Source organism: Tiliqua scincoides, chromosome 8 (genome assembly GCF_035046505.1).
Source record: "Tiliqua scincoides isolate rTilSci1 chromosome 8, rTilSci1.hap2, whole genome shotgun sequence".
Taxonomy (NCBI): Eukaryota; Metazoa; Chordata; class Lepidosauria; order Squamata; family Scincidae; genus Tiliqua; species Tiliqua scincoides.
In genome coordinates this window covers 23,277,558-23,305,353 of record NC_089828.1, presented here as the reverse complement: position 1 = coordinate 23,305,353, position 27,796 = coordinate 23,277,558, and the positions used below count along the sequence as shown (strand labels likewise).

General features: G+C 45.0%; 1 protein-coding gene across 1 annotated transcript in view; it reads left to right on the top strand.

Annotated features, from left to right (window-relative positions):
* The window catches only part of THSD4 (thrombospondin type 1 domain containing 4), a 432,381-nt gene that overhangs the window by 3,554 nt on the left and 401,031 nt on the right, over window positions 1-27,796 (top strand). The window contains exon 2 of the mRNA XM_066635874.1: window positions 23,882-23,996. Coding sequence (XP_066491971.1) covers window positions 23,968-23,996 — 29 coding nt within the window. The 5' untranslated portion in view covers window positions 23,882-23,967. The remainder of the gene's footprint in view (window positions 1-23,881; window positions 23,997-27,796) is intronic.

The following is a 27,796-nucleotide window of genomic DNA, read 5'->3' as shown; positions in this document are numbered from 1 at the left end:
GATCCAAAGCCTGATGGATTGTTTTTGAACCACAGTGTCCGTAGCTGACCTGCAATTGTTGAATACAACTGTAAACTAAACAGCATTCTTTAAAAACAAAATTGAAATGTTGTGTTTATTGTGATGACCGGGAAAGACTTTCTCCTGTATAGCTGGTATTTGGTTCATAAGATCTGTAAAGGCTCCAAAGAATCACTTCAACAAGGTTTATTACAGATCTGAATAATTTGGACTGGCAGATTTCTCCCATATTGAACCCCTTTGGGGCTTTAAGATCTGTTAGTGAGATCTTGCTCAGGGTATATGTTGTGTGGATGTAAGAGCCTGCTTAGGAGCAAGGCCTTTTTCTGTGTGGTTCCATCCACAAATGTCCCAATACTGTTTGGCCCCAATATTTCCCTCCTTTCAGAGACTGGTAAATGTATTTTTGTTTTGCCATGGCTTTGACAATGGGGTTCCTGTTTACTTAAGTGTATTTAGTATCAGGGTGGCCCCAATGACTTCTAGTCCCTGAGGTGGCATGTTAAATACTACTGCCCTTATCTCCGCTATTCATCATACAACCTGGACTTGAAAAGGAAGACGCGAATAGAGCAGAAGAGGAGGTGCAGAGGAAGTAGAGTGGTGGGCTAGCGTGTCCCCTCCCCATTTCTTCTTCTGCTCCATTCCCCTCTTCCTTTTCAAAGGAAGACTGGAAGGAGGAGGAGTATGTCTAACTTAACTTAATATGTCTAACATTTATTTGTGTTACTTTTTAACGAGCAATTGGGCAGAATACTGGCTACAGGTATTTCTTTCTAACTGCACAGGTGAAAGGACTAGAAATTTACTTTCTAAAAATATATCTCAGCTTAAAAATCTCCGGGTGTCTCATGTCTCATGGGTTCTTCTGGCTGCTGTTTTTTGTGCTGTGCTGTTTGTTTACTGTGCTTTCAGGAGTCACGCCTGTAGTTGTTACTTTGTTTTAGTGGATTTGTCCTTAACTAACAAATAACAGATTTGTTCTTAACTGTCAGCATTTGTGAAAGTGTTTTACATGTCAACTGCCTTGGGAGACCCCTTCCCAGAAGCAGAAAAATGGGCTATAAATGCTTTAATAAATAAATAAGTAAAACCTGGCCCTTGGGTGGAATTTGAACTCGCTACCCTACGAGTGCATTTCTAGCTGAAAGTGCCTGTTCAAACGACACGAGACATTCGGTCTGGGAATAGCGGTCTCTTCCCACCTCTTGTTCACTGCAGAAGAGTTTGGATGCACATGAAACACGAGAGTTCCTTTTGTGCGCTGTGTCCTTGCAAAGGAACTGAAACTGTTGTCTCCGTGAAAGGGACACACCCAGACGTTCAGCCAGGCCAGCAAATATGCAGGCGGTTAAAAGCTGGCTTCTATTGTATGCGTGACCAGATGTTAAGAAGGTCATGCAAACTCTCTTTAAAAAGAAACATAATTCTTATTGTTGTGTAATTGCATTCATCCCAGTGGTTGACCTGATGCGGCTTAATCGACAGCGAAAGCCATTAATCACTGGAGAGGAGGGGTGGCGTGCAAGGCTGGTTGTTATTATAAGCTAAAAAAGAAAAAGTGATGGAATCCAAGGATGCTGAGGGGGCTTTAAACAATGTGCAGAATAAAAGATGCAAAACAACCTATGACGATATGCTTGACTGCTGCATTTGGTTCCGATGCTGATGTTTGTTTTGGAAGGTCATGGCCCAGTGGCGGCAGGGGTGACAATCAGCCCATCCGTGAGGCTGATGGGCAACCCAATCCAGGGAAAATTCCCCTGCGCCAATACAGCGGGGCCAGTGTGGGCTGTGCTGTATCCTGCAGGAGAATTTAGAACAGGTGGGAGTTCTCTTCAGGGTTAAGGAAAATATGCCCCCTTGCCCTGGGGAAAGTCCCAGACTGCACAATGGGTCTGCTTGGATCTCCACGAGCCATATGGCTTGCGCAACTCTGCATACACCCCTGTAGGTGGATCAGGACCAGGAGGGGGGATATGATATGAGACTTGTTGATGCCGTGGATCCCACCCCTTCCCAGGTCCGACGCATCCACCCCTACCCCTCTTGCTGCCTTCCCCCCATCCTGTTGCAGCCTATACTAGCACCCTTTGAGTTGATATCTGCAAAGACTTTCTCTTTCTCTCTCATATCTATCTAATGCAGCATTTCTCAAACTGTGAGTCAGGACCCACTTGGTGGGTTGTGACCTGATTTCTGGCGGGTCCCTCAGAGCCTCCAATGAAAACATGGTTGATGGAAAGATCAGATAACTAATTGCCTCAAGCCCTGAGGCTAGTCAAAAATCAGATAGCTGCTAACTACCCTGCAAGGAACTGAGTTCCTGCAGTTTACAAACTTATGTAAATACATATAGGGAGATTAATGTTTGAGCGTCTTTTTTCTGGGTATGTTTTTTTTCCAAGTCCATCAATGACAGGTAGTGGGGGCAGGTGAAAGCTGGGTCACTTAACTAAGCCCCTCAAGCCTTGAGGCTATTCATTAGGGCTGCCTCATTACAAGAAAGGGATTGAGTTTTTTTGCAAATAAGTAAATAAAAATATTACTAATAAATTTCTTTCTATATCACCTTTTTTTTAAAAAGTCTCGTAAAGCTAGGTGGGTCCCAATTGGGTGTCATTTTAAATAGCAGGTCCCAGCGCTAAAACGTTTGAGAACCACTGATCTAATATAATCCTCCTGGGAAAATAGTTGCAAGCCCACCTTGTCTTTTCAAGAACAAAAGTTTCTTTCCCATAATTCCTTGGTAATAAGCCCAATCCTAAAATCTCTCTTTTCCAAAAGGAGAACTAGCCATAGGAAAACTGTGGGGAAAGAAAGAAAGAGGAGCCACAGTGAGACATTATTAAAATGTAGGTGCTGGTACAAAATGTGCCCAGGTACAATGTCCATGAGAATGCACTCTTAGAGCCTCATATCCGTCATTCCCCCCGTGTACTTGGAGGGAGATCCTCTCCCATGATAGGGAATACTGGTGTTCAGTGTTCTCAGTCATGAAGAGGACCCATCTTAAAGGACAGCATTTGTTGTTGCAGAAAATGTGCTTGTGGTTGGTGTGGCTTCACTGGACCATGTTGGCGTCAGGGTAGAGATTTGGTACAGAACTGGGATCATCTCCGTGCGGGGCTGTTGAAGCCTGGAATGGCTTCTGTGACCATCACAATGGTACTTGGGGCCCACTTGCAAGGCAACATAGCACAGGATTTGGAAAGGACTCAACCAGAGGGTCAGCATCTCAGTACCATGTGACAAAGTACACAAACAGATGTATTTGAGCAAAGTCCAGGATAGGGAAGTGATGCCAGGGCTTCAATGGAACCTTTGTTGACCCTACGTGTACCGATACAGCCTGTCTTCATCAAGTAGCTTTCCATAAGGAGGGTATTTTATTTATTTAGTGTATGGCATATAATACATTGACTTATATATCAGTTAGACTGGATCAAATTTCAATGACCAGTTCATGCAGCCATTCAAGGACAGAGTTAGCTTCAAAGAAAAAGTCAGACCGTGGGCCAGTATATGCCCTCAGTTTGCAGCCAGACACAATGTGGTACATGGTTTGGTGGGAGAACCCGCAGTCACACTGAGGGGTAGATACTAGTCCCCATTTAAACATTGAGTCCTGGCAAACACCTTGTAGGGTACGGATCCTATTCAAAGTTTTCCAATGCTGGTGAGGTAAGTCGAAGCCTGGCACCTTAAGTGTAGGATCGTCTATATATCTACTTGTTTCTGTGTGTTCAACTGCCCATTTTGCTTTCCATTGGGCATTGATGTTGAAATTGTTGAGCAGTTGTTGTGCTAGTGCACAATAAGGAGGGTAAATTTGATGTTGTGGAGCTTTGATCATGAGCCTTTCCCAGCTGCTTGCTAAAAGTGGGACAGTCCTGGTCGGACTGTACCACATTATCATTTTTTAAAACGGCTACTTCAGCTCTTGGGTTAAGAGATTAACCATCTCTGAGAGTCAAATTGGACATGATCTGCATCACAAAATGTGACCTTATGTGTATGTGATGGACGTAATTCAATGGGGAGACTGAAAGGGTGTGAAACTCTAATGGGGATTGTGATTCTAATTGGGTCTTCCTATTTGGGGAAAAAAGTCTTATATTGAAAGCCACTGGAAGATTTTTCTAATTAATGTAGCATACAGGGGGCAAAGTGTTGGAATCAGAACCATGATGGAGGAAAAGTCCCCTTACCCCCAGCCGCAGTTTCACCACTACACTGGCACACTTGTTTAGGGTCTTGTTATGAGTTTTAGGTAACGCCTAGTTTGACCTTAAATCTTGACTGTATAACTCAGGCCTGTGTCACATGGAGAAGCATGGCTGCCAATTTCCTAGGTTAGATCTACATATGTGAATGAATGAGTGGTAAAAGTCTTGATTGTACCACTTTGGAGAGCAGTGGAGGGGGGGAAGGTATCATTTCTAATGTTCTTCCATGTAAAAAGAAACAAAATATTGCAAGAAGAAAGCTAGTTCACCAGGAACGATTGCTCTAGTTCAGCTCTCTCCCTGCTAGGTTAGCTTTCTACTTGTAGGGAGTTTTGGATATAAAGGAAATGTGTTGAATGTTTTCCTGCAGAGTTTCTCAAAGTATGTTGCAAGGTACCCTGGGGCTCCCTGAGGCCCCTTCTGGGACTCCCTGAGCACACCATAAGTTCCTGCCATCTGCTCAGCACTGAGGCTCTCTGTGCATGCACTGATGATCTGAGGCTCCCTGAGGCTCTGCACATGTGCTGGCGAGACTCACCAAGACTCCATTTAAGAGTGTAAAGGTTCTAGAGATCCAAAAGTTTGAGAACTGCTCTTTTAAGACACAATATCCTCTCCTAGCTCTGACAACAGGTATGCCCTGGATTTACTGGGTAATTAATTCTTCTGTGACTAAACTCCTCTGTGTGTGTGTGTCTGTCTGTGCTTGCTCAAATGCGCATGTGTTTTGGGATACTTGCGTTACAGCTGCATCTGTGCAGTCCCAGTTAATTTAGATTAAGTGGGGCTGGATACAAGAGAGATTTGAAAAGGAAGAAATTGGTTCCTTTTTTGCCAAAATAAAGCAATTGAGTTTACTGACTGCTGGGAAAGGAAACTGGCGCCCCCCAAATTTTAATGTTAACCACTTGAGCCTCTGGTCATGGTTTCTGAATGTTGGCTGGGGCACAAATGGTCCTGATAAGCATTCTTTTCTGGCCTACAACTTGCGGAATGAGATTTGATGAGTTGTCCCGGGATGCTTGCCCACACTCCTCTCCATTAGACCGAGTACAGGAAATTGAGGATCTATGATATATTGTGTCATTGAGTCACAGTGGTCCAAACCTTGTATGCTGAGATTCAGGTTTCTTGGATGTTGCTATAAATGCCAGCTGGGATCCAAAGCACCATGCAACAAGTTCTGGGCATGGAAAGTGCACCAATTTACACAGCAAAATAAATCAGTACAGGCGCGCATTGCTTAACAACCGTCTGTTTAACGATGGACCGCAAATATGATGGTGGTCAAAGCACAAAAAAGAGGCTCTTAATGAGGCAGTCAGGACTCCCATAGCCTGCAGCGAAATGTCTGGTTACACAACAGAGAGGCTCTTAATGCAAAGAAGAGGCAGTCTGTCTCCAGTAGCCTATGCAGCCAGGTAGTGGCTGGCAGGAAGTGTCTGTTTACATAACAAAGGCACTAGATTGGGCTGAATGTTTGCTTAACAACCTAATCACATAACAACAGGGATCAGAGAATGTGTCCCTTAACAATGTATCAGAGAACGTTGTTAAGTGGTGCACACCTATACATAGTTCCCTGTCCCCAAGGACTCACAATCTATTAAAAAAAATACAGAATAGATACAAAAAGTACAGCATAGGCAGCAGCCACTGGAAAAGAAGCCATTCTGAGGGCAAGAGGGACAGTTGCTGTCCCCGTACTAAGAGGACATCATTTTACAAGGTGCCTGTTTGCTCAATAGCAGGGTACTTTACAAGGGGAATACAGTATTAAAAATGCATATCAAAACCTGATGCAGTATAACCTCATGGTATTTAGAAGAACCTAGTTGCCGCACTAGTTGTTGTCATGAAACCAAAGGGAAGTATTTCTTGAGGCCACTGGAACTCCTCCACCTATTTTAAAATCTATATCCATTTGCTCCCTCCCTTCTTCAGCTTTCCCTCACTATGTTGTTTTCACCGCTTCGGCTAGCTCCCATACCTTCTGTAACCCGAGCATCATAGAAGGTGGTGCTATTCCTTCCAAAATCTGCAATTGTCATTCTTGCGGTGGCCAGTCCATAATGATTCCTACCGCCTCCCAATAGGAGATTCTTTCAGTGCCAAAAAAAAAGTATGTAGAGCAACAAAACTGGCCTCTGTAGAACTTCCTCAAAGCTGTTCTAGAATGCAGGAGAAACCACCCTGTCTAGGACTTTGGTGAGCACGACACTCTATGGCAGGGGTTTCCAAACTTTTTGGCAGGAGGGCCACATCATCTTTCTGACACTGTGTCAAGGGCCAGGAAAAAAAGAATTAATTTACATTTAAAATTGGAGTAAATTTACATAAATTTACACAAATGACTATATCAGAGATGGAAATTGTATGAATGAATGAAGTTCTTGCAATAGTTCAAGACCTGTCAAAGGCCTTGCAGAAAGCATGGCCAGCCTTTCCTTCGCTGCTGCATCATGCACACGAAACAGCAAGCAGTGGAGGGAGCCCTTGTCCCATAGCTCACGCAAGAGGTTGACCAGTCACCCTCAAGCTGAGAGCAGTTGTGTTGGGCCAGCACAGGTTCCAGCAAGTCTCCAGAGGGCCAGAAGCTCATTGGAGACTGGGGGCTCCACACGGGCTGCATTGGGAGTTCTCAAGAGCCGCAAGTGGGGTTTTTGGGCACCCCTGCTCTATGGTAAAAGCATCAGTCGTTTGTACTTGCACAGCATGTCCAGAATGTTCATTTTCTTTTGCGCTTGGAATAAGTGAAATCTGCTCTTTTAATTGCCTGGAGATTTTGGCTTTGTCACAGAAAGTCCATATAGTCTCTTTGCTTTTCTGAATAACTGTGTGAGAGGGTCTTCTGTTTGCATTGTGCATTTATGAGTGCTGTAATGGTGGGCTAATGTGCAGATGTGGCAGCTAGGTCAGCATTTCCCAAACACTTGCAAGGAAGTTGGGAATGCTCTAAGTCTTGGCGGGAGTGGCGAAGGCCTGACAGTGTCACAGTGATCATGGCACCGTGGACACCCAGAAGCTTTCCCCCTTACCTGGGGGGAGGTTGTACTGGACTGAGGGAAGGTCCAGGAGACCCATAGCCCCCTGTGAGGTCCCCCCCAGTGTTTGAATTTGCTCCATCAGAGTGCACTTCTGGTTTTGTCTTGGGTTCCCACAGCACTGCAATAGCTGTGGCCCTATTACTGGGCCACTCCCAAAAGGGGGAATGGCCCAGTTTTTGTTCCCTATGGTGGGTTACAACCCACACTTTGGGAACTACTGCTCTAGTTGTATATGACAATGTGCATCCCATTGAGAGTAGTACAGAGTTAGCAAGTATTGACTTCAGCTATCCAGCAGTATTATAGAGACTGTGAGGGCGATGCAGATATCAAAGAGTGGTGGGCTAGACTGTCTTCCTCATCTGTTCTGTTTCCTTCTTCCTTTTCAAATTCAGGGAGTGGGAGTACTGGTAGAGCTGGGTGCACCTGCCAATCTACTATTGGAGGCAACTACCTAAGTAGGGTAGTGGTAAATTTTGAAGTGTGTTATCACAACATGCACCAGCAATAGCCATGCCTCACTAAGACTAAACAACAAGCAACCCTAACTTTAAATGTCTTCATTAAAGTGTTTTCTTCCCTTACCCCTTATTCCTAGACTGAAATTCACTACGCCAGCATTTCTCAATATTTGTCCCCTACTGTACCACTTCACATGCTCTACCTATTGGAATTACCACCGGAAGTAACTGGCGATGATGTCATCACCACTTACTTCCAGATTGGGAGGCCAGATGCAGCATGAGAAACACTGGTAAGAGGCTCAGGGCAGACATGAGGGCTTTTTCGAGCACACGAAAAGTGCATGCTAAAGCTCTGGTTGCCCATCTGAGCCTCCTACTGCTATTTGTCACATTGCATTGTTGGTCTCGCTGCCAGGTGGTGGGGGTCTGGGGGTCCTGCAAATACCAAAGGACACCACCTCAAGTACCACCGGTGGTATGAGTATCACTGGTTGAGAAACACTGCACTATGCTTTGTTTAATGATTTACCTCAGTGTTTCTCAAACTGTGGGTCAGGACCCACTAGGTGGGTCGCAAGTTGATTTCACGTGGGTCCCCATTCATTTCAATATCTTATTTTTAATATATTAGACTGGTATGTGACTGCATTTGGAAAAATGTTACAGATCTGTACTTTTAACAGGCTACTATGTATATGCTTTTAACAATGAGAGTGACTCCTGGGTAAGTGTGGGTAGAATTCCAGCCTAGAATTTTTAACAATTGTCCTGCTTGATAATGTCAGTTCTGGTCATGACATCACTTCTGGTGGGTCCCGACAGATTCTCATTCTAAAAAGTGGGTCCCAGTGCTGAACACTTGAGAACCACTGATTTAGCTCATTCCATACCAAATTCTTGAAGCTGGTTGCAAGAACGTAAAACAATTGTATAAAAATTGTAAAATGGAATTTAAAGAAAAGATGACAGGTCATGACATCACTTGTACGTAAAAGGTATATTAGGATGCTAGCCTCTGTGTACTCAGAAGCCCCACTATGTTCAATAGGATTTACTTCCAGGTAAATTTGCATAGGACCACAGCCTTTACCTAACATGAGCTACATACTGTGCAACCCTTAGGAAAGACAATGGCCTAGACCAGGGTCTCCAAACTTTTTGGTCAGAGGGCTGCATCAAATATCTGGCGTGGTGTGGAGGGCCGGAAAAATTTTTTAAATATAAAATTTAAATATATAAATTAGAGATTGAACTTAGGTGAGTGAATAAATGAATGCATGGGCTCATTCATTTAACCTCTCTGGCTCTCAGAACACCTTCCAGACACTATCAGAGCACAGTTCTGGTCATGTTCAATTGAGTGGGCCAGAGGCTTTCAGGGGACAAGAGGTTGGCCGTGGGCCGGAAAGAGGCTTGCTGTGGGCTGCATCTGGCCCCTGGGCTGGGGTTTGGAGACCCCTGGCCTAGACCAGAGGTTTCCAAACTGTGAGATGTGGCTCCCTGGGGAACCGTGGAAACCAACTAGGGGAGCCGTGAAATCCTCATAAAAAACCTACCACCCTAGACAATGTATAGGACTATAGCCCTAATGGGTAGCTGTGGCTAATGGCCCAGTATTTTAAAGGAGCCGATAGTCAAAAACGTTTGGGAACTACCAGCCTAGACATTAACATATGCCCCCTGGCAAACTTTTGTTTGCTTCCTTCTGAACCGGATGTTTCTTCTTCACTAATGTCATTTGCAGAAAGTTTCAATGCCAACAACTCAGTGCTCCTGCTGATGACATCACGGCTTCTGCTATATGAAAATTCCTAGAGCTGTGTTACCCCTGCCCTCTGTGGACTACATCCCTGATCAGCTTCATTCAAGAGCTGACCCTGGGCCAAACCTGCTTGGTTCTGCTCCCTAGACCACATCAAGAACTAGGCATTTTTAGCCTTCTAGTTCCTGAGGGTCCCCTAAGTCCCTCCTATTGGGATGCTGAAATCTGTTCCAGCTCTCATTTGCCGCTCATGTCACCCGATAATCCTGTTGCAAAAAAAACTCTTGAGTTTTGGATGCTGCCCCTCTCGGAGCTGAAGACAGACCACCTTGGAAGTGAGATGTTTCTCTTCGGTCACCTGATAGCTATGTGCAGCCTCTGCCAAACTGGACAGCGTTCAAAAGGGTGTAACCCAGGCGTCTGTCTCCCTCTTTCCCACTTAATTCTCTGTCCAGTCTCAGGCTGCCACTACAAATGGGTGCATTATCTTGATTCAAAGAGAGCAGGGCTTTCCCATTTCAAGGGAAAGCTATTATGCAGTCTGATTGACACAAACGGCTTGCTTGGAACCGAGAAGCTCGCTGCTTGTTGCATCTCAGACAGTAATTTTCATTAACTGGGAGCAGCTGGAGAATAATGTTTCCTGCTATACTTTTTTTTTCCCATCGTACTGTACGGATGTACACTTTGACCACATCATCATTTTTCACTGGGCGCTGGGACGGTGATATATATGTCTGACATTCTCTTTACTTTAATCTCTGTGGACACATGCTCGCAATTAGCTGCAGGGCAGTATTTATTGTTTCCTAAGAACTTGCTAATAAGACGGATCATAAACTTTTAAGAGAGGCTAGGGTGCAGGGCCGCAGTCCTATCCGGAATACTAATGCGGTAGTTGAACCACAAGTCCTCGGAGAAAGGTAATTTGCTTGGGGATATCTTCATATTGCTGTTGGCAAACTCGGGTTCCGGAAAGACTCCCGCTGATGAAAATACACAGCTTCAGATGGCCTCTGAAAGAAGGGGAAGGGTTCAGCTGGGAGACCTGTTGAACTTCCTGCCTGGATGCACCCATGTAATTGATAGAAAGAGTTTTGAATGTAGGCATGTTTAAGGATTGGACACTTGGATCTCTTTTTCATTGGTAGATTTAAACCCACAGCCAGAACCCAATGTTGACTTGAGCCGGTGCAGGCCCCCTGTGCTGGCTCTCAAGTGTTGGCATGTTTGCGCCGACCCAAAAACCGGCAGCACTGACACAAGAGCATGTGCCAGCCTGCTGGCACCAAATCCTGCAGCTGCACTGGCTGACATAGGTAGGATTGTGCCAGAAGGTGCAGGGGGTGGGAGAGGGTGGCAAAAGGGTGTCCCAGACGTGGGGAGGAAGTGTTTCAGGGTGGGGGGGGAGAGCAGAACAAGGGGAGGATTGAACCCAGCATGTGGTAGGATCAGTGGTGGCAGTGCATGCTGTATCCTAAATTCAGCTTCCAGGTCTTGGAGCCCAACATGGACTGCTTGGTTTTGTGCCAATCTAAATAGCTGTCGCAGATCCAAGTAGCCTCATAGGGCAGGCTGTGGTGTTACATGGGGTAAGGGGAAAAATATCCCTTTACCCCAAGGTAACCTCCAGTAGCCTCCTACCCTGTGTTGGATACAGCTCAGGCCATTGTGATCTGGCTGTACCAGTGCAGGTTAGGATTGTGCTGTCAGGCTGCAATCCTCAACACAACCGCTAGGGATGGGCAATCCAATCCTGAGCAGCTAGCATGCTGGGTTGCCGTGGCGCTAAAATGGCTGCCGTGGCATCTGTCCATTCCCCTGCTACTCGACTCTATGCGGGCTATTTAGCTGGTGCAGTGTAATGGAATCCCGTGTTGGGCTGAAAGGCTTGACGCAGTTATGGTGGAGCTGAGCTCTGCCGGTCCCACCCTCTCCTGCCCTGCTCCTTTCCTCGCCACACCTTCCCCCCACCCTGGAACGCCTCCACCCTGCTTCCCCCATACCCCCACCCTCTCCACTGCCTGGCACTCCCACAGAGCTCTAGGCATTGGTCGCCCACCCTCTGGCCTAAGCCCCATTATTTATTTATTTTTCACATTTTCTTTCCTTGAAAGAGCTCAGAGCGGTTTACACAGCTGCTCCTCCCCTCCTTCTTGTCCTCACAACAGCTTTGTGAGGTAGGTGAGGCTGAGAGAAAGTGACTGGCCCAAGGTCACCCAGGAAGCTTTGTGGCTGAGGGGGGATTTGAACCTGGATCATCCAGGTCAAAGTCCACCTCCCAAACCACTACACCACCCTGGCTCTCTCCATTAGACACAGTGGAACTTCATTTTGAGAAAGCATTCATATGATTGAGCTACATAACTGTTCACTGATTTCCTGGGACAAATTTTAAGCATCTGGTAGGAGCTGCTATGGCTAGATTCAGGTAGACTTGACTTTGTGCACAGCTGCCTTGAGGGGCAAGCCTATAGGTTGAAGGACCTTCCTAGGCAGTAAAGGATTTCCCAGGTATTGGAGTGACTCGGTGCACTTCAAAGACTTCCTGTTCATGCTGGGACTTTGCCTGAGCAAAGGTAGTTTGTTTTGGCTCTGGCTTGTTCTCCGTCCCAGACCTCTCTTCCCCTTCCTAAGCTTTTGCTTCCTGCTCTCTTGGTTGTCTGTGACTCAGCTCTCACACCGCCAAGACAGAGAGGGCCAGACTGGATGATGCATCCGCTGGCCTATGTGACACATTACATTGGAGAGGCATGTGCGTGCAATCCCCCCCCCAAGCCTGGTATGCTGTCTTGCTGCACAATCATATGGGACTGCCCCTCAATGTGCAATTAAAGTAGTATTTAATTCATCCACCAAGGACAAGCTTAGACCAGTGGTTCCCAAACCTTTTTTAGCACCAGGACCCACTTTTAAAATAACACTCGATCGGGACTCTATCTGGTAAAAAGGTTTACCAGACTTTTTTTTTTTTAAAAAGATAGAAAGAAATAATATTTTAATTATTTATAAGTAATAATAACCAGAAAAAGGACCAAAATGCCTGATTTCCCCCCTCTTTTATTTTAAAATTAGATAACCTTGATATTAGAATGAATGAAAGGAAGTTGAGGGTGCAGGTTGCCTATACAACCTATTCCTCATTTTAGAGTCATAGCCGTATCTTGTCTATGGTGGTCAAGATTCTCACTTCTCCCCTTTCAGAATGTGAAGTTCAAGCTATATTTTGTGCGCTTTTCTGCCTCCAGTTCAGTTCTTTTTCCTCTCTTCAGCCAATGCTCAAACCTAAAAGGCTTTGAAAAGGCTTGTTTACAACTTGATTTGAACCAAGGGAAAACTACAAGGGAACCTGTATTGCATTTATGGAAGATGCCTGGCTATGTCTACGAGTCATGATGGCTCTATGGAACCTCCAGGTTCAGAGATAGCCACTTGTCAATATCGGTAGCTGGGAAGCAACAAGGGAAGAGGACTATTGGCTTCATGTCCAGCTTATGAACTTGCCAGAGGGGCCTGGATGACTGCTGTTGGAAACAGGATGCTGGGCTACATGGACTTTTTGTTCCGAATCCAGCAGGGTTCTTCATATGTTCTTACCCTTCTGAGTGGCTGCCAGGTTCTGTGCAGCAGAGTGAATCTAGCATGTGGTTGTCCTGGACATTGTATTGTTGGGGTGGGGGACACACCCAACTGAACTTCAGTCCAAGTTGACAAGCCTAATTCACCTCTTCCTTTCAAGTCCTGGAAGTCCCAAAGGCTGCCTGAAGCAACCTCCTCAGTCAGACTTTTGGTTGGGTTGACCCCGTTCATAATGAATGAAAAAAGGACCCAAATGGGTCTGATTCCAACCCTATTTTTCATTCTTTCATAAAGGAATACACACTCCTGAGTCATCTACTCTCCATACAGAATGATCCAAACATGGGATTGAGAGAACATCTAATGCACGTGTTTGAATGTGAAGGATGCCCCAGGTTCAACTAAAGAAACAAAAGGATCTGTGCCTTCTGTATGAAAAATTTGGAAGGCAGATAGACAGCAGATGCTTGAATGTTTGTCCAGATGATTTTGAAAGTTTACTGAACTGCTGTGAAATCCTTCCTGAAGAAACCTGGAATCTGACACCGTTTCTAACTTTTCAGGCAGTGCTTTGCAATGAGCTCCTCTTATTCCTGCCTTGGCAAGTGACATAGAAACAAAGTGCCATTATTGTCGAAAGACAGCCTTTATAATAAATCTTCTATCAGGGCTTTGGTTGTCTCACTTCTAGACTCCAGCGCTCCCTTGTCTGATGCGCTTCCAGCTCCTTTTTGTCAAGCTTCACGAAATAATGCAAGGTTTCAAGCACATTTCAGAGCCTTCTTCACCAATTAATTTTTTTCCCCTGCCATATGTCTTGAAGAATGAAAGCTTTTTTCTCATCTTATATCCCACCTTGATGTTAAAGGCTGAGTTGGTAAGAGAAGGTCCTTTTTACCTAACAACTTCATGGGTGGTTTACATTATTTAAATTTTTCAGGGAGAGCTGAGGGGGAGAAGCACAGTTTAAAAACAGAGCTGCCACGGAAAATGGTAGCCCTGGGATCAAGATCTCCTTTCTCTCCTTCTAGAACGTGTAGTTCAGTGGTTGCCAGACAGTGAGCCGTGGCTTCTCAGGGAGCTGTGGAAAGCAGCCAAGGGAGCTGTAGAATCTTCACAAAAATCCCCTGTCCTATACAATGTATAGGATTGTAGCCCTAGGGCCTAATGGAAAGCCATGGCCAATGGCCCAGTAGGTCAAGGAATCTGCCAGTCAAAATAGTTTGGGAACCACTGCTGTAGTTCAATTTGCATATTGTCAGCTCATTACCTTTTGAGGTTAGATGAGTAGCAAAACTAGCATCTAATATCCTGGTGATTTTAGGTGCCATATAAAGATGTTTTGATTTACCTGGTTTTATTTACCAACCGGATCACACCTGGAACTTTGCAACTGGAATCTGAATTGAATTGAGTTGAAGCCAGGACTTAGACTTTGGTGTTGATATTCCCCAATTCTTCATTGGGATCTTTGTCATTTGTCCACGTAGCATGTTAACTTCTAGATCAAGGGTGTCAAACATAAGGCTGCGGGCCAAATGCAGCCCCTGGAAGCAGTTTATCCAGCCCCCTTTATATTTGGGTTCTCCCAGCATTATAATTGGGCTCTCTCATATTTTGAAATTATGAACAAATTTGCATATTTTCTCTTCTGTCATTTGCAGCTCATGAATTTCTGTGTGAGAACTGAATGCTGATTTCTGTCATCTGCTTAATGATGTCACTTCCGGCCCTCAGCAGGCACTATGAATACTATTTGGCCCACTACGTGAACTGAGTTGGACACCCCGGTTCTAGATGAAGAAACTTAGAGCCCAATCCTATGCAGGTCTACTTAGAGGTAAGTCCCATTATAATCAATGGGGCTTACTCCTAGGTAGGTGTGGACAGAACAGCAGTCTCAATCTTAAAATCCATGCAAGGTTTTTTTGTTGATAGTGCTCTTCTGAGATGGCCCTTATAGGACTAGATACTACAGTTTTCAGTTTCAGACTTTCAAGACTCTTGTAGCATATAAGACTTTGGGAAGGATGTGTCAAGGCCAGAAAGGAGGCAGTATCAGTGGAAGCAGTGCTGCTGATATCCTATCCACCTTCCTTATCCTATCCACCTTCCTAGGTTCTCTTGGACTTGTGCCAGCAAAATTGCTGGCACAGATTTATGTACAATCATCTCAGCAGTGAGGCATCTGGTGGGCACCTGTGAGATGCAGGAAGCTGGATTAGATGGGCCTTTGGCCTGATCCAGCAGGGCTCTTCTTCTTATGTTCCTTTACCTGGAGAAGTCTTACTGGGTACTGCCCCCATTCAGGATGCAACATGTACTCTGGTGGCACAGCTGCATTGGCAGGGGGGTTTAGATAGGATTGGGTTTTTGGAAGAATACCCTATTTATTCTGATAGATTCTGCCTTGGTGGATTATGGGTTACAAGCCATGATGTGTATGTGCAACCTCCAGATTTTAGAAATGGGCTATGTCAGAATGCCAGATGCAAGGGAGGGCACCAGGATGAGGTCTCTTGTTATCTGGTGTGCTCCCTGGGGCATTTGGTGGGCCGCTGTGAGATACAGGAAGCTGGACTAGATGGGCCTATGGCCTGATCCAGTGGGGCTGTTCTTATGTTCTTTTGATTAGAAGTAATCAAAATGCTAAATCATGTATTCTTTTATTTTTATAAATGCTACACTGGCCAATAAAAAAGCTTGACTAAGCCTCTGATCTCTATACTCCCAAGTATTTCTCCCAGTTGCTATGCACTTTGTCTTCTTTCAGACAACTATGAAATGGAGATTACAGCTAAAGTCTTGCGGATAGTCATTAGGACACGCTTGTACATGAATGCATGTAAATATTCTGGGTCAGCTGGTGTTTGTGTATTTCATTGGATCATATGAAACGTGATGCTTCCTAATTGCTGTTGTATGAATCCAATGTTTTCTGCACAGCTTCGTTCTAAGGTATCTTGACTGTACTAATAACCCAGTGCTTGACCAATTTGGTGTAGTGGATGAAGTGTTGACGTTATGAATAGGGAGCTCTGGTTCCAAAGTTTTGCTCAGCCATTTATTTTATTTACAGTGCAATCCTAACTTGTGCTGGAACGCGGAGGTTGGCAGGCCTGCCCTGTATCCAGTGTGAGGTTGAGGCTGAAAGTGGCTCAGCCCAGGGCAAGGGGAATCGCTTTCTCTTACCCCAGGGAGAGCTGCTGCGGCCCCAATGGGTCTATTCAGATCTGAGTGGCACAGATCTGAGCAGCCCAGAGCTGCCCCAGGCTGCCAGGGAACGGGGTCAGGATCTGGCATAAGTGCCAGATTCAAGCCTCACCCCCACCCCGCTCTCCTGCTGCCTGCCCATGGGTCTGCCTGCTGCCTGCCCCAGGAACATCTCCTAACCCCCTCCCCATGTCCTCCTAGACCCCTACGTCAGCTGAGCTTGGCCAGCACAGACTTACCTGTTGCCCTGGTGGATTGGAGCTTGTGTCGGTCTCTGAAGGCTGGTGCATGTTCGTGCACCAGCCTCCTTCCTCTTAAGTTGATGTGAAAGTGCTTTACAGCTTTCGCTACCATCTTGGGCTTGTGTTGGCCCAGGGCGCTGTTGGGAATGCACCCGCTATGTTTTAAACCTACCATATCATTTCAAAGCAGCGTCCAGCTGTCCTTTCATTCATTCTAATGGAGTGTGTATAAGAGATTTTGGAAGCTGTGCTAAGCATACTGCCATTGAAATGAACGTCAGGGGCCAGAGCTGTCCCATATAGTCATCTAGTCTATAGTCATTTTACTCCTCTTAAATTTTGTGTTTGTATCTATCCTTTTGGTTGAATGGCTTTGATCATACGCCTTGCAGGAAAATGTCTGGGGGATTGTGCCTCTTCTCAACTTGCTTGCTGAAGGAGGACAATTGCACTGAGTGACAGCCAACAACCACTGGCCTATCTTGGCATGTTCAGGCGTTCGCTGCATGTGCATGGAGGTCATCAGCACACATGTGTCAAGCACCACCACATTTTGGACAGACAAGAACACATTGTAGAATGTGAGTCTGTCCCAAGACATTTTGCGGACCCTAATGCACTGCATACTCGGAGAAGTGTGCCTTTGAACCTCTTACAATGGCAAAACAGATCCTGGAGTGCAGCTCTTGGATAACCTCTGACAGCTCATGATCTGAAGGTTGCATCATGTGCAACTTTGCAGAGAATCTGGGGTATATGTTTTGGACCACATTCCACTTCATTGGCACTCTTGTAGAGCAAAGCTGGTCTTGGAATAGTCCCTTTCATTAACTGATGTACAACGTGTCCCTTTGGACTGCCTCCCATTCACTGTGTTCACACCACTATTTTTCAGCAGGCAGCAGGGCTAATTTATCATACATAAAGGCATGTGTATATACATTAGAACCTCAGCTCTCCAGACTTCCTGTGATCAAATATTTCTGGACATGCCTTAAAAAAAAAATAATTACACACGTATTTTGTTCTTACATGGGCTTACGAAAGGTCTTCCATCCAGGGGCTGATCAGTCTTATCTGTTTAGTTTCAGCAATGCTTGCCAACCTGTCAAGTCACTGGGTCCTTCTGGGGATATTCTATGCCTTCCATGATAGAATATATTCTTGCCACTCCCTTGCATCTGGCATTCAGAGATAGCCTATTTTAAAAACCAGGAGGTTGCATATACCAGGAGGTGGCTTGTAACCTATGATGAACTTTTCTTCCATAAATCTGTCCAATCCCCTTTTAAAGGCAGCTAGGCCTTCAGGTGCCATCACCACATCCTGCAGCAAGGACTTCCACAGGTTAATGCAGGGGTGCTCACACTTTTTTGGCTCGAGAGCTGCTTTGAAACCCAGCAAGGCCCGGAGATCTACCAGTTTTTTTTACAATGTTCGCGCCATCATAACATATAACATTTATGTGTACAATGTATGTTGGTGTACCTTGAGCCCCACTGAGTATAACAGGACTTACTCCTGAGTAGACATGCCTAGGATTAGGCTGTGAGGCTGCAATCCTAGCCACACTTACCTGGGAGTAAGCCCCATTGAGAACAATGGGCCTTACTCCTGGCATTTCCTCCCAGAGGCACCTGAAAGGGGGGAGGTCGGCACTCTGCGATCTACTCATTTTGCCTCGCGATCTACCGGTAGATCGCGATCCACCTATTGAGCACCCCTGGGTTAATGACATGATGGCTAAAGAAATATTTTCTTTTGTCTGTGCTAACTTTCCTGCCACTCAGTTTTAGTTGTTGTCCCCTGGTTCTGGTATAGTGCTGTTCCATCTGTCTTCAACACTCTCCCTTATTGGGGAGGGGAGGCATTCATAAAGTTACCAGGAGATTGTGAACCCAATCCTACCCACCTTTCTTGCACTGATGCAGCCACAGTGGACCCCCAAAGCAAGGGAAAAAGCATTCCTTCACCTTGAATAAGCCTCCATGACTGTCCTCCATACCACAGGATGCAGAATGTGCCCCGTTGGAAGTACTGCACTGGCGCTGGAACATTGGTCATTGTAATGTTTTAAGAGAATTCAGTAAAAGTATTATGCTACAGATGTTTATCTGGGATTCTTGGCATTGACACATTAATTACCTGGGAATCTTAGCATTGACACATTAACCATGTGCATCCGGAGGACTTCTGAGGGCTGACAATTTTAGGCTTCTTGAGGCCTGGGAAGCTCTTCTGGGGTCTGGGAGGCCACAGGCAGTCTCTCCAACCCTCATATGACCAATCATATTTTGAATATGGATGAATGCCATGCACACATACCCCTTCTTGTTAAAAGGAGTCTTATTTTTTTTTCTGAAAAAGCCACTTGCTTGACCTTATTGACTGTTGAACTTAAACAAAAGAATCAGGGTTATAAATCAATGGAAATAGTCCTCTGGAAAAAAAAAAAAACAACAACCCTGAAGTTTCCTAGCTACTTCCACCAGAATTGTCAGTAGCAGCTGGCAAGACAAGCAAGCTAAGCAGAAAGATAAATACCAAGGGAAATTTAGTTTGGCTTGCCATATATTTAAGTCAACAAGGCAAAATAGATTACATAGCACAGGCCTATTCTGCGCTTGAGTGAGTTTGGGATATAAATCTCGATGAAGTACAATCGCTCCAGGTTAAAAACTTGGAGCTGGGCTTCCTTGTTACATGTTTGCATATCTAGATTAAAAGAGGGGCCAAAGGAAGAGAGAAAAAAAATAGTTTCAAGATTGCATCACATGATAGATGAAAATGTTTCTGAAGGCTTTGCTGATGTCGCCTGGGAGTTTGTGAAAGTGAAATTCCGTCTGTTCACAATCAACCAAAGGGAGAGTCTCAGAATCCCAGCAGAGCAATCAAAAAGGTTTTGGAAAATAAAATAAATAAATAAAATTACCAGTTGGCTTCTTGGTTATTTTAGAAGCATTTGCTTAGAAGGAATGTGTAGGTTAACTAGCTCGGTTTTGTGTGTGTGTGCTTCTCTAAAGCTCCCTTTTCTTTTCCTAGCAATTTTAAATTTATTGGGTTTTTTTGCCTCTCTGCTTTATGTTGCTTTCATGCACACACCATCAATAAAAAACTGCAAGCTGCTAGTCTTTGTAAGAGTGTTGTATTGGAGAATTATGTGATGAAAAAGTGCATACGATATGTAAAAGCATGACCCTCCAACAACCCTCCCAATTTACTAAAGAGACATCTTTGTAAAATCTGTCTCTGGAGAATCACTTTTCCTATTTTGTCCCTATTTTTGCCTTTGGGGGCAGCTTTGTTTATGTTTTGTTAGAGTGAGTGACCTGGAGCTCATTGGCATACCTAGGTGGGGGGTCAGAGGGGCAAATGCCCGGGGCGCCACCTGAGGGATGTCACCGCAAGACCCTCCCCCTGCCAGCTGTTTATTTTTTAAAGACCTTCCCAAGACCTTTTGAGGGCTGGACAGACTGCCTGCTGCCTCCCCCCCCCCAGGACTTCCGAGGCCTCCAGAAGGCCTAAAAATGTCACTTCCAGTTTTTGGCCCTCTGAAATCCTCTAGACGCACCTGGTTGGGGGGGGGGTGGCATTTTGTGGTTCTGGCTCCAGGCAGCTCAGCGGCCAGGATTGCAACTGCTGGAGCTGTCATCATGTTTCAGAGTAGCATCTTTGAGCTTCCTGAATGATCAGCTTAGCAACAGCTTGGCCTTCTTGTAGCCATTACCCACTGACCTGCTGGAGTCCTCGCTTAATGAGAAGAGCTGACCATCTAGCCTTCCAGCATGCAAGAGCAGCTAATATAATAAGGAAATCATAAGGCCCAAACCTGTTGCCTAAATCTATAACATTATCATGTGGCAGTTCTATCACATGGCAGCATATGATGACATGCTATTGGATGATTTGTGTTTTTCTAGTATATCATTAACCAAAAAAAAAAGCACCCTCTTGGCTCTGAGATCAGTGGATGACAGGCTGTTGCAAAGTCAACGGAGACAGGATACGGGCTGATGGAAGAGAGCCCATAGTAGTGTGTGTCTATGGCTGGGAGGAACTCAAACAATTATCCCGAATATTGAAATTGGGTCATTACAGCAGACATGTCCCTAGTTTCATCTGTGAAATGTGGGAAATTATATAAAACAATTCAGAGTTCAGTGTGACTGTGGGATTAGTAATCAGTTCCCCCTTAATTAGTCAGTTGCTATTATATGACTATAAGAATTACAGGCTTGCCTGTATCTTTGGGGGTTCCATTCCAGAACTGCCTGGGATAGCTAAATCCGCAGATATGGGGGAATGCCCCCACTCTATGGTGGGAAGGGCAGCTGTGCTCCCCTCACCTCCAGAGGGTCTTCCACCTGCAGCCACCTTCTGATTGGTTAGCAACCTTCAGTCTCGAAAGACTATGGTATAAGCCTACAGCACCTGGTATTCCCAAGCGGTCTCCCATCCAAGTACTAACCAGGCCTGACCCTGCTTAGCTTCTGAGATCAGACAAGATCAGGCACGTGCAGGGTCCGCGGCCTCTGCGGGCTCAGAATAACTGTTAAAGTAAGAAAAAGTTACATCCGTTTTGATCATAAAACTGTAAGTGATTTTTTATTGCCTTATATGATATTCTGAGGCCTGGGCAAGCTCTTAACTGAAACTATGGATATGAGATCCATGGATACGGCCCCCCCTCCATTTATAGAATTGCTTATCAGCTTTTAAATACCGTTCCTGTTCCCCATGTGTTGGTGGGAAGCATTAATTACTGGTTTGCTTTCATTATTTTCTCTTTCATGTGTATAGGAAACTAGTGCTTTATCTCCTGTAAGAGACAGGAGATAAAAAAAGACAAGGAAGAAAGGGTGTCAGTAGTTGCAACCCCTGCTATGAAAAAAGAAGCTATCTAATTAAGGGCGCAATCCTAACTAGGTCTACTCAGAAGGAAGTCCTATTTTGTTCAATAGGGCTTACTCTCAGGAAAGTGTGGTTAGGATTGCAGCCCTTAGGCTTACAGCTCATCAGCTGTTGTGGAAGGAGAATCAATAACAGGTGGGGAAGCTTGAAGGGGGAAACTTTTAATTAACATTGCAAGAGACTTTTGCTGAACAAAGCTTACTGTACCATCGGGCAGTGTATTGATGGGTAACAATTGGGCACTGTGTGAAGACCTCATTTTAATTCTGCTTTCAATTGACTGCTAGACAGCAGTGCTCAAAGGCCCAAGTGGGGAAGTCACCTTTCAGAAGATTGGTCTGCAAACAGATAACTTATTCAAGGTTCAGAATTAGAACTTTCTTGGCGGAGGGTGAATTTCTGCCAACAGGCAGAGCCCTGATACCCTCTTGAGTTAAGAGAGTCTTCAAAAGCTGCTTTGCTGTTTTTAGGACATTACAAGACCTATTTGCCCTGGGGAGATCACACTGGCTTTTGCTATCTAGCAGATAAGGCCAGGTTTCTACAATGAACAGGTTGCGCTACTGTTGTCAGCGTCGCCGGGGCCCAAACCGAGCACACGGTGGCTTACAAGATAAGCTCTGCCGTTCCCCGGCCATCTTTCAGTTATCCGATTGGTTGACAGGAACGGATAATGCCTTATCTACCAGGAACAATGCTACAGTGTTTAACTTCTGTGTTCTGTGAGTTGTAAACGGCAAGGTACCGACAGCTGTTAAGCAGTGGTTGATTCTGTCCATGCATGAGATGAGATAGCATCTTTCAATGGTCAAGGTCAGTTTGTGCATGCAAAGGATGTTGTACCCCTCTCCACATCATCATGTTTTTCTTGTGAAGCCCAGTCAGGCAGCAGGGTGAGAGCAAGTAGTACTGAACATTCAGGGATCAGTCTGACAAAATGGGCCATTGGATGCAGTCCGACCTAGCCAACCCTGAGCCATCATCGCTAGTGACTTCTGGGTCAGGAAGCCAGATATGCTACAGAGGCAAGAGGTTGGTTTTCATTCAAGTGTGCGCAAACTATGTGCTGCAACTCTGCTGGCCAAGTGAGTCTCCTGCTTCTGTTTGTACTTTTGCATCGTGGTCTTGCTGCCGGGTGGAAGGTGTCCCCTGTCTTCAAGTACCGCTTGTGGTACACGTACCACCGGTTGAAAAATGCCAAACTGTTCAGTAAAGAACTCATATCACATGCATATATTTAGTACAGAAGAAGTTACTTATTTTAGACTGTTCCTCACTACATTCTGTTAAGAAGAATTCAGAGCAGTTATAGAGCACTTTAGCATGTTTATATATAAACATATATATATATATATATATATATATATATATATATATATATATATATATGTATATATATATATATATGTTCTCAGTAGTTTGTTTATATCTATCTATCTATCTATCTATCTATCTATCTATCTATCTATCTATCTATCTATCTATTTATTTTCTCAGTAGTTATATATATATTCTCAGTAGAGTGTGTGTGTGTGTGTGTGTGTGTGTGTGTGTGTGTGTGTGTGTGTGTGTGTATATTCCCAGTAGTTTGGGCAGGACCCTATCAGATAGACCTGTTCTCATATTGCCGATTAGGAGCTGAACTCGAGCAAGAGTGGCATGCGGAAAACTGCCTGGTGACTTTGTGGCAGAGGTGAGATGTCTACTAGAGACTTTTTCAGGTTCACAGCTCATAGCTGTTTGTGGTACCAATGTTCTAGAACAGTGGTTCTCAAACTTTTAGCACCAGGACCCACTTTTTAGAATGAGACTCCGTCGGAACGCACCGGAAGTGATGTCATGACCGGAAGTGAGATCATCAAGCAGGAAAATTTTTAGCAATCCTAGGTTGCAATCCTACCCACACTTACCTAGAAGCAAGTCCCATTTACTATCATTGTTAAAAGCATTTATGTAGTAGCCTGTTGAAAGTACAAATCTGTAACATTTCCCCAAATGCAGTCACATACCATGGGAGCATCAATTCTAATATATTAAAAATTAAAATATTGAAATGAATGGGGACCCACCTGAAATTGACTCGCGACCCACCTAGTAAGTCCGGACCCACAGTTTGAGAAATACTGTTCTAGGACCAACCGAGGCTGATGTGACACCGACTAAGAGGAGGGCAGCATTTGGAGTACCCTGAGATGCTGGGAGGTCTTGGACTAACCTGCCTGTGATGATTATTTATTTTCTTATGCGCAAGTCATGAGAGTTGGCAATCTCTAACTGACAAACATGGGAACTCACTCCTTAGCAGCTGGCTTCCACCCAAGCTTCAGTTTTGTAGATACAATGGAAAGTATTGCTTGATGTGTACTGATGAGTGATCCCTTCTATTTTTTTTTTCCTTGTTTTTTCCTCTCAGGATTTTTCTAAAATCCAACCAGAAATTTTAACACACTGGAAGGCACCTGTTCACTCCTGAAAACATTGCACTGAAGGTCAAGAACCATGCTAGACAATTTTAAAGGCTCCTTAAGGTGAGTGTTGACTTGGTATTTATCTTTGCTGTTACGTCTGGCTTAGGGAACCCTAGACTACAATGTATGTTGAACTTCATTCAGGCATTTGAACTGACTTTCAAAAGCACAGAAACTCCATGTTGGAAAGTGAGGTTCGACTGTGTATTGCTGTCAGTTGGGTCAGTTGGGTCAGTTGGGTCAGTTGCTGTGTATTGCTGTGTGTTGGGTCAGAAGGCTGACCCAACTACCTCTCCAGTATTGCAGCACTTTTTTAAATGCCAGATGCCAGCATGTGCTCCCCTTACCTTACTTGGTAGCATGCACCCTTTCTTTTCCCCACCCTAGTAGAGCACTAACGCTGCCATTGATTGTTCCCTTTCTAGTCCTTAGAGCAGTGATTTTCAAACTTTTAAATCTCATGGCACACTGACAAGGTGCTGAAATTGTCAAGGTATACCATCAGTTTTTTGTTTTAAACAATTGACAAGGCATACTGCACTTGGGTGGAGGGCTCAGTTCCCCCAATGGCCCTACAAATAAATGACCCTCCCCCAAACTCCTGCGGCACACCTGCAAACCGTTAGTGGCAGACCGATGTACGTGGCACACTGGTTGAAAATCCCAACCTTAGATCTTCAAAAGGAAAAGAGAAAGATGCAGATGAGCAATTGTGGAGGAGAGAAGAGTGGTGGGCTAGAGTGTCACTTAACCCCCTCCCCATTCTTCCCACCTCCATACTTAAGCCAATTAGCAAGTGACATGTACTTCTGTATATATGTAATCTGGGGATCAGCACATGGAATGAACAGGCTGCATTGGGTCAGTGTAAATTTTGATTGATATAGATTGATACAGATTTTGATGATATAGATGATATAGATGTGCAACAGGGTTTTTTTCAGTGTCAGCAGCTAGCCCCTGCACTGCCCATTTTTAAGTAGGGAGTGAAAACATTTGACGTTTTCCTGAGTTTTGGTTCACTGTGTTTAAATTACGGTTGTCTGTTCTGCCTTTTTGGTATATGGCTTCCTTCAATTATTTGGGGTTTTTCTGTGGTCAGATTGTTTTTGGCTGCAATCCTACACTCATTTTCTTGGGAGTAAGCCCCATTACTTCACTTGGGAATAAGTGGCAACTTACTTCTGAGGAAATGTGCATAGGCTCATGCTGTTAACCAAGCGCTTTAAGTGGTCCTGATGACCCCCTAAAAGCTTTAGAAAAGTGGTATGTAAGTATTTTAAACAAATCCTATTTTAAAAAGTGTTTTTTCCCCCCCCCCCCACTTTATGTCCTGCATGTATAACATTCACAAGTGACACATTCCAGGTGAACTGTGGGCAGCCCAATCCTATGGAAATTCCCCTGCATGGATGGAGCTGCACCAGTGCGGCTTGTGCTGCATCCTGTGGGGGCAATTTAAAATTTTGGAGGCCTCCTTGAGGTAAGGGGACATTTCTCCCCTTGCTCTGGGGAAAGCCTCACCTGCAGCAAGGGGTCTTTTTGGACCTGCGCCTGCTAATTTGCTGGTGCAAGTCTGGGTAGACCTGTTTTGGCAGATCTGGCCTGGGATGGGGGATAGGAAATGCCATGTGCCAGTGTTGCCAATCCTGCCCCCTCCTGGACCCAGTCTGCCCCTGTTGCTATCCTCCCCGCCCTGTTGCACCCCCTCCCCAAGCTCCCCCTCCCCCTCTGTTACCTGGCATGGGTCTTACCTGCTCTAGTGCGCAGTGTTCCTTACACTGGCACTGGTCGGCTGGCATAGGCCTTCCTGTCAGCGTCACAAACTCCTACGGCACTTTTGTGACAACTTGTGCTGGCGCAGTGCGCAGTCTGCCAGCACAATTGAGCTTTGGATTGTGCCATGAGTGTCATTTGTGAAAACAGTCCCAGTCTTGGCTGTGAGACCCATCCACATTCCATTCCAGAAGTGGTGCCGAGCTGATTTTATCCCCCTCCCGCCCGTTTTACTTGGCGTCACTTTATGGCTGTCTTTGCATGTGAAGATCGCCAGCCTGTAGCAAACCTCTGCGGAATAGGAAGGATCTGTTTTTGTAAGGCTGGGCAGAAAACCCAGGTTTTTTTTTTTTTTTAAATTCAAGCATGGCAAAGACAGCATTGCAAGAGGCCAAGAAGACAGCCAAAGCAAACGATCACTTAAAATAGTGTAAAACAAAATTTATATATGTGATTTTTTAAAAAAAATAATAACACACTGAATCAAAATGGGAGGTTTGCCTCAGGAAGGACTGAAACATTCCTGCCAGATTTCCTCTGGGCTCAAAAGCAGAAGGTTGATAACAGCCACTGCGCTTTGAGTCTACCAGATGCGTATGCAGGGAATGAGAAACTGGCTCAATTGTCCTGCTGGGTTTCCATCCACGCCATGATGATAATGTTCTCTTTGGAAAACCCATTGGGATAAGCTCTGCAAGGCTTAATCACCCAAATCCTAAGGAGTTTTAGCTCTCGAGTGAGAACTTTTAATCTGTTAAGTAATTTGCTTTGAAGATTAGGGCCTCTGTGTTCGCTTCAGACTGGCTGCCCTCCAGTGGGATTTTTTCTCTCTCCAGAGAATGTATTCATAGGAAGGCGCAAAGTTGCACAAAGATTAGGAAGTGGCTTTCTTTACGACTTGCAGTTCAAAGAAAAGACCTTTTTCCTTCTATGAACGTTGAAATGCTTCTGCTGAATGAATAAGAGGGATGTGTACATGAGAGAGAGAGAGTTTGAGGGAAAATATGCAAGTTCAAAAGAACATTGAGCCAGGGTCAGTCCAAGACCTCCCTGCATCTGAGGCAGTATGCCAAATGCCACCCCCCTTTACCTGGCAGCATGCCATCTATCCTCTTTGGGGCTTCTGCTTCTGCTCCTTGAATTCCAACAGGAAAAAGGGAACAGAGCGGAAGAGGAAGTGTAGAGGAGAAGAGAGAGGTGGGGCAGACTGTTTCCGACATGCTAGCCCACCACACTCCTCTTCTCTATGCTTCCTCTTCCACTACTTCCACTCTTCCTTTTTGAATCCAAGGAGTAGGAGAAGTAGAGGAAGGCTGGTACCTCTGCCAGTTCATTGGCTGAGCTGGCCACCTCAGTGGCCTTCATGGATATGAGCTGGTCTACTCGAAGAAGGGAATGCTTGGTCTTCTGAAGTAACAGGTCATCTGACCTGCAATGCTTCACAGATGAAAACATGGGCATCACACCTTTTTTCTTATACCATGGTTTGCTGAATGAACTCATAGCATATACGCTACATGTAATGTGCAAATAGGGCTTGTGTCTTTCCATATTTCTGTCTCTTTATGTGAATCCCCCCATGTCTGTGTACATGCATCTTTCCTTTTTCTCTGTCTCTCAGGGTATGTGTATATCTTAGTGTGTGTGTGTGTGGGGGGGGGGGGGGGAGAGAGAGAGTGCACATGCACAAGCAATCACTCTGAAACCTGTCCTTCCTCTATGACCAAAATTACATGTCGCATTTGTTGGAAGGGAGCCCCCCTCCCCACAAACCATGATCTCAGTTGTCATCATCATTCCCAGCTGCTTTTTAGTGCAAAAAAACCCAAAAAATCCTTCAATTTTTACACTTGTCTCTTAATGTCAGGCCTTGTCTCTTCCTATCTCTGTGTGAATATGTGACAGTGATACTTAACATTTATATTGCATTCATGGAGGATGCAGAGGTCTTTGCACCTACCACCCTGATAGAGTTCTTACACAACTCTGTAAGGTGGAGTATTATTATCCCCATACTGTTACTGGGGAAGACCTGAGGGTGAGAGGGAGTGGCTTGCCCAAGGCCACCAAATGACTTCATGGCA